At 33.4% G+C, this 8,102-nt stretch overlaps 1 protein-coding gene across 1 annotated transcript; it reads right to left on the bottom strand.

The window, feature by feature from the left end:
- LOC109706568 lies at positions 6,162–7,936 on the bottom strand. The gene is made up of 2 exons (XM_020227492.1): positions 7,360–7,936; positions 6,162–6,603 (listed from the first exon to the last, which is right to left on the bottom strand). Exons 1-2 carry the CDS (start codon positions 7,734–7,736, stop codon positions 6,447–6,449), a joined length of 534 nt encoding a protein of 177 aa, XP_020083081.1. The 5' UTR covers positions 7,737–7,936; the 3' UTR covers positions 6,162–6,446.

The following is an 8,102-nucleotide window of genomic DNA, read 5'->3' as shown; positions in this document are numbered from 1 at the left end:
TACCAAAAGTTTCAACATCTTTTTAGAAAAAAAGGAAGAGGGAGCATAATTAAAAAAATAGAAAGAGAAATAGTGTCGAAATTAGAGAAAGTAAGAGAGTTGAGATTCTAGAAAGAGAGAGAGAGAAAGCTTAGTTTAGAGAGAGAAAAAAAAAGTTGAATTTTAGAGAGAAAGATAAGTTTAGAAAAAGATACGAGGTTAGAGTGTAAAGAAAAATGATATCAATTAGCCGGCGGGTAGGGAGAAAGAAAGAGAGTAGACATATTATGATTGATTATTCTAATCTATTAATATGAAGATACCCACCATTCCTCAAGGAATGAGATTAGTACTTTGGGATGAATCTTATTTCAAGTGAATCCAATATTACCAACTAGACTACTTACTGCGTTTAGCCAAACACCGTCATATTTTTTTATTTCTATTGGATTATTAGAAATCTTTAAAAAATAGCGCGAATCAAATGCACCCTAAGGCCCCGTTTGGATATCTCTAAAAACGTAGCATAGTTAAACTATGCTACGCTAGTAGGAAAATAATCCTATGAAGCGTTTGGAAGAAAAAAAAAATAACGTAATTTTTGGAGTATAGTTATACTATACTCCAAAAAATGGAGTAAACTTACAATCCACTTTAACCAAAAAAAAAAATTCCACCATTTTAGGCTCCCAAAGATGTATCAATTTCTAAATTTTAAATTTCTAAAATTCAATTTTAATTTTGATTTTAAATTTCAAATTTTAAATTTTAAATTTTAAATTTTAAAAAGTTCAAATATCAAATTCAAATTTCAAATTTCAAATTTCAACTTTCAAATTTCAAATTTCAAATTTCAAATTTCAAAAAGTTCAAATTTCAAATTTCAAACTTTAAATTTCAAATTTCAACTTTCAAATTTCAAATTTGAAATTTCAAATTTCAAAAACGTTTTAAATTTAAAATTTAAAATTAAAAATTTAAAATTTCATCTTTCCAATTCAACTTTCAAATTCAACTTTCAAATTTCAATTTCAAAAAGTTCAAATTTTAACTTTCAAATTTCAAACTTCAAAAAGTTCAAATTTCCAAATTTCAAATTTTAATTTAATTTTTAATTTTTAATTTTCAATTTTTAAAATTTTAATTTAAACTTAAATTTTAAATTTTAAATTTATAAATATGTAAATTTATAAATTATTAAATTTAAAATTTAAAATTTTAATTATATATTTTTTAAATTTCAAATTTTAAAGTTTAAATGGTATACTTTAAATTTTAAAATTTAAAGTTTCAAATTTTAAATTTTAAATTTCAAATTCCAAATTTCAAATTTCAAATTTAAAACATAAAATCTAATTTACTTTTTAATTTTAAATTTTAAAATTTAATTTTATATTTTGAATTTTGAATTTTAATTTTTAAAAATTTTATTTTTAAATTTTGAATTTTGAATTTTAAATTTTAAAATTTTAGATATTTAATTGTTATAAATACTGTGGAATTGTATGATCTGTATCCAAACAGCTTAAAAATGAAGCTGTGGAATTTTTTTGTAGTTACAGAATTTCGTATTTCATTTAGATCAAAACCATAGAATAAAAATTTCACGGAATTTTTTAACTATGCATCCAAACATGGCCTAAATGTAAGGCAACTCCCACCACTTTTCTCTATGGGGAATATGTTTTATATGTGGGTGGGTGGACAAAGAGAAAAAAAAAAAAAATAATAATAATAATAATAATAATAATAATAAACAAAAAATAAAAACAAATGCATTTGGAAGAACCCCAATTATTCCATTAACCCCACTTAATTCCCGGTCCCCCTCTTCTCCCAGTTGTCCACCTGATCGAAGCTGTTACACTTTGCCCAAAAATGTAAATATAATCCTTCTTAGTATATTTATATAACTCGGCGCAGATCTCCAACATAGTTTGCATAGATTCTACAGCATTTTATTATAAGAGGTTTCACCTCATCTAGGATTAATATTTTTATGGATACGTTACGAAAGTGGATTGGTTCATAGAACACGAGAATAGATTCGACCAGGTGAGCCCATTTTGGATTTAACTAAACTAAATAAATTAGAAAGTGTTTGGTCACTTAATTAATTTAAAGGAAACTCTTCATTACTTATTTATCTTCATAATATATTCTTTACAATTTGAATTATTGCATGAACCTGGTCCAACATGCGAGGCACGAACCCTCTTCTCTTAAATTCTTAGCCAGTTGTGTTAGATACAATTAGTGATTCTTTTTTATTTTAATCATTTCGATTAGCAAGTTATAATCTTTTTAAAACTTTAAGTTGTACATAATCAATTAAGTTAATTCCTCCAACCACAATGACTTGCTCGGAAAATAAACAACTTCTAAGAATAGAATTTTTTTTTTTTTTCTGAAAGAGATAGGTAGCACGCTATCCGTTTCGTTTATTTCATTTAGAAATAAACTTAGCTGGAAATGCGAATCAACTAGGATTCGAACTTGGGTCTCGAGTACCAACCAACAAGTCCTTTGCCACCTGCTCTAGAGACGGTCGGTAAGAATAACGGTCGGTAAGAATAGATGTGCGTTGTTTACTTGGGACTAACATTGTTTCTATATATCATCCTCACCGCAGATGGAGACTATACAATCATATCGCATATATAATTACTTTGCTACATCTATAGTGATAAATATATATATATATATATATATATATATATATATATATATATATATATATATATATATATAGAAAAACTTTAAATACCCCCTGTAGTTTCGCACTTTCTCATTTTAATACCCTCTGGTTTAAAGTGTATCAAGTTAATACCCTATAATTTCACACTTTCTCACTTTAGTACCCTTTGGTTTCAAGTGTATCAAGTTAGTATTCTGTGATTTCGCACTTTCTCACTTTAGTACTCTGTGGTTTAATATTTCGTTAAATTATATGTCCCGAAATGGATAATAAAAGAAAAAAAATTAAAATCACAGGATACTAACTTGATACACTTGAAACAACATGATACTAAAATAAGAAAGTGTGAAATTATAGGGTATTAACTTAATATACTTTAAACCACAAGTAGAAAAGTCAAAAAATACGAAACTATATGGGGTATTTGAAGTTTCCCCTAAAATATTCTATCCCGCGATCTACGTCACACAGCGAATATGAGAAGGACTGAGAGAGCGACACGTCGCGGTGGGGAGAAATGGACGGTCATATATAAAGGGCTTGGGGTGTGGGTGGGTGCAAATGCATCTTTCCAATGGGCCCACCTGGGCAAATGACAGGCTCTAATAAAGCTACAGGTCCCTCGTCTCTCTCTCTCTCTTATTAGAAATTATTTAGTTGTATGTAATTATATATATATATATAATAGATATTATTTAGCTGCATGTAATTTTATATATATATATATATATATATATATATATAAAATATCTAGAGTTAAGTTGGAATACTATCAGTAATTACCATCTATTTGTTTTCAATAATGTTGCCTCTAAATCGACAATCGGCACCGCCGAAAATGATCTATACCACTTGAAATACCTAAACACTAAATTTTAAATCTTATTAATATTATTGGTCTAATGATCAATATAAGACGTTTTTTGTTTAACGGTATAAAGATATTCAAATCAATTGAATTTTAGTTAAATTTTTTTAAAAAACTATTTTAAACATGAACTATACTCTTGATCTTGATTACAAAATTTTTATCATTATTTTTTAAATGATATTTATTTTTAGTCATTCATTTTTGTGTCCACTTGATTGAGAATAGAACAATTTCGAAAAAGCATGAAATTTAATTTTTAGATCATTTAAGTGGTATAAATTATGTTCAATGATACCGATCGGTGATTTGGAGGCTCTATCATCGAAAATAAATATGTGACAATAGAGTCCATTTGCTACTGATAGCATTCCAACTTAACTATATATATATATATATATNCTTAGAGAGAGAAAGGTAGTATGCTATTTATTTTTATTTTTTTTCTTTTTAAGAAATAAGTTTATCTGAAATTATGAAATAATTATATTTAGCTATGTAATTAAAATTAAATTTAAATCACATTCCCCTAACAAAGAAATAGTTAAAACATTTTTCGATAATTTGGTTAATTATATTCAGATTCTTTAATTTGAAGGGAAGATTAAAATAAAGAGAGCTTTGTTTGGGTATAAATGTTAGGAGCCATTTTCGCTCCTAAAAAGAAGATAGAAAAAAAGGAGCGCAGAAAAATAAGATTTTATTTTATTTTTTTGTTTTTTTTTTTTAAAAAAAAACTTCGTTTGAGATGGCAGAGAGATTGCGTTACGTGCGGTGAGAAAGTACGTTGGAAAAATATATTTGTTTCCGTAGGTAATATTGCGCTTCGCATATTGCGATGAGTCGGTTACGATATATTTTCTGCAGTTCCACCGGAAAAAGTAGAAGCAAATCCCTATATGCTTTTTTCTCAACTCTATTTTATCTAATAGCGTTAAATAGATTTCCATACCAAACAAAGCCTTAATAAGGGAGGACATTAGTGTGAAAAAAAATAATAAAAATCTTATTAAGTATTTCTTAGTTTATTTTTGCTGCTTACTACTGTTGTGTAAAACTTTGCTTTGAGTGATCAATATATGTGCAATATTACCGACCGTCCCTAGAGCAAATGTCAAAAGGCATGGTGATTGATATCCGAGGTCCCAAATTCAAGTTCTAATTGATTCACATTTTCAGCTAAGTTTATTTTTAAATGAAATAAACGAAGCGATAACGTGCTAATCTTTTCCAGTATTGTGGTCTACACGCATCTTAAAAAAGATCTCTTAATTGCACGATATAAGTTTTCTTACCTTCTTCCTTTTTTTTTTGTGCCTTGGGATCTACAATCTCCAGCACACGAACACTTCACTCAAACTTTTTTTTTTTACTGCATGGGACCCTCCCGCACGTGCGAACCTGGCGACGGCGAGCGTCCGTGCATGGGAATTTATGTAACACAGTGCAACCTAGTCCGGTCCCCAAATTTGCAAATTACATATTTTTTTAATAAGTTACAAAAAATTTACACAACTTGGCTACTGTAGATTGCGTTTTGATTTAATTATCTGATCTTTCAAAGTTTTTGTATAATTAAACTTCATCGCAATTAATATCTCGTTAGATCAGTTAAAAACACGGTTTATGCCTAACAAAAAGTTGTTAGATCAAATATATTATATTATAAAATTGGGAAGTAAAATTAGAAACTATATAATAATAATACTTGAAGCCCGAACCTAATTAAGACTCCCTTTTATATTGAGTGCCATCTAATATTATGGAGTTAAAAAAACAAAAGTTATGAGTCTCCGTTTTCTGATGGGATGAAATTAATGCTACAATCTACATAACAAAGTATTTTTTACAAAAAGCACAACAAATTTTTTTAAAATAAAAATAAATAAAATATTTTTTTTTTTGTATATTGTATATAGCACATACATTCTGAATCATCTCACGAAAGGAAATCTCTCTTTCGCTCCTTTTCTAACAATTAGAGCATGTTTGGTATGTGAAATCGAACTACATCCCAACAAACTCTGCGAGTTCCGTCCATACAATACAGAGGAGCTCAACTTTGCGCTCGTTGCGAACAAAGTCACGGTTTCATGCTATACGCGGCCTCGCCATCATCATGTGAGAGACGGATTCGCGCACGAGAGCATCGCAGGCTCAACGGAAGTCGAGCTCAGAGATATCATCCAAACACGGACGAACGAACTCCAACTCCAATTACGAAAAGTCGGCCAATTTCGATGAATCAAACGGGCCTTTATTTCGTGGATGAGAGCGCCAGGTTGAAAATAGCGATCGATCACATTCTTCTCCTTACGAATTTATGTGATCACAAACCTCTACCAATTTAATGCTCTATATATAATAACAATAATAATAATAATAATAATAATAATAATAATGACCAAAGGACCAATTAACCATTCATGTTTTTAACCTCTCTTCGTCACCACCCCCACTGTTTAGTCTCACTTTTCAAAGGCATAGACTAGTACGAATCACAAGAAAAGGATGGGGGAATCACCTGACTCATATGAAAGAGATAGTAATTGGGCCCACAATGGAACCCTAGGTTGTTCCATTCCTTCGCATTAGTATAGAGCCACCCAGAAAAAATTAAAGAGAGCTAAAACAAAAGGATTAATTAATTTGGGAGATTACTAAAAGCATCAGAGAAAATTATACGCGGTAGTAAGGCTTCTAATAACATGCACTGAGGTGCAGCAAAATGGATGGAGATCCATACAACCCAGAAAACATCATCTAATTTTGCTTCGCCTTATGGCGAAATAACAGCTATATAATATTTTTCGCAGGAGGCTGCAGCCAATTAAGGAGATCGAGGGAGGTATTTCTATAGAGGGAAAAAGGTTTATCGCGGCCGCGGACGAATCTAACTAGCTAGGCGGCCGCGACGGTCTCGCCGTTGCTGGATTGCTCGGAGCCGTTGGTCGACGGCGGGGCCTCCTTCATGGAGGTCAGAGAGCACTTCTCTTTCCGCTCGTCTTGATTGATCTGCTGCTGCCGACACTCCAGGCTGCAGAACGCAATGTCGCCCCTGCCCGCCGAAAGTCGAAACAGAAACCGTAATAAGAACACAAAACAAAAGCCAAGCGTCAATAGTTAATCTTAGATCATCATCCCAATCCACGAACAAATTAATACTTTCCGATGACGAAAAATGATTCAGAAATAGTCTTAACGTAGATAATATTGGGAACTATGATTAGTTCTGATTCCATGAAACCGAAAGGATCCATCTGTATAAGGTTATACGGCATAGATATATATATATCTATATCTATATATATATAATATTAGGAACTGTGCTAGGTTAGTGTATGTAGGAGGAGAATTAAGTTGTGCCTTGTATTAGATATTCACGTGCATGAGGAGGGACTGAAACAAACGAATCGTTTCTCACACGATCAGTAGCTTCTTTTGCGGAAGAATAAATCAAAAAGTATGCAGAAGCAAGAGAGAGGCGTGTTGCTAATTAAATTAAGGTGTGTGGCATCAGAAGAAGAAGACGCCAGGAAAATCAAGAAGTTGCATGAAAACCTGATTTAATAGCGAAATTAAGGAAGAGCGATCTGAAGCTACGATCGGTCGTATAAAATCATGGTGACGAACAAGCAAGCGAGCAAACAACACCCATCTCCGATGATCGAAGACGAAACGAAACCATAAGTGAAGTACCGCAGCGGAGTTAAGTTAGCTAAAATTTCATCCGATCCCAAAATCATCAAAAGAGAGAGAGAGAGAGAGAGAGAGAGAGGGAGGGATTGATATATATATACATATATATTATTACCTGTACATGAAGATGTCGCGGCCGGGGGCGAGGCGGCGCCTGCAGAGGCCGCAGGCGCGCAAGAAGGGGGCCGTCTCGACGGCGGCGAAGTCGGCGGAGCTCCGGCGGTTTCCGGCGGCGGCGGAGCGGCGGGGGGACGGGAGGNCGGCCCCCGCCCCGCCGTACGCCCGATGCGCCCCCGCCGGCGCCGCAGCTGCCTCGGACCGCGCCCGCTCCCGGGAGTGGTGGGGGTGGGGGTGGGGGTGGGGCGTCGCTTCCTGATTGGGCCGCGGCTGGGACTCACTACCGTCGGCGAGGAACTCCGGCGCGAACTCCGTCAGGCTCGCCGTCCGCCTCATCATCGACATCGACGGCCTCGGCCTCTTCCCCAACGACATCTCTCTCGCTCTCTCTTTTTTCTCTCTTTCTCCCGCTTCTTCTGCTATTACTATATTTTTCTAAGATTAGAAAAGTTTAGAGAGAGATATCGGAAACTAGTGAGGGGAGGGACGGGAGAAAGGGCATGACTAGAAAGGTAAAGAAAAGAAATGGACGGAGAGAGGATTTGGAAAGAGAGGAGAGGAAGGGGGAGATAAAAGAGACGAGGAGGAATCTAAGCCGTTCGCTAGAATCTCTGTAACCTTACGTCCACGTCAACCTCGCTTTCCTTTTATTATTTTTTTTATATATAATTTATTTTTGTTTGAATTTTTCTAGCATCTTTTGAAAGATTTTTTTTTTCCAAATTTAGAATTTTCCAAAGG

This window comes from Ananas comosus, linkage group 2, assembly GCF_001540865.1.
Source record: "Ananas comosus cultivar F153 linkage group 2, ASM154086v1, whole genome shotgun sequence".
In the NCBI taxonomy this organism is placed as follows: domain Eukaryota; kingdom Viridiplantae; phylum Streptophyta; class Magnoliopsida; order Poales; family Bromeliaceae; genus Ananas; species Ananas comosus.
Note: the sequence above shows the minus strand (reverse complement) of the source record. Positions and strands in the feature narration are given on the sequence as shown.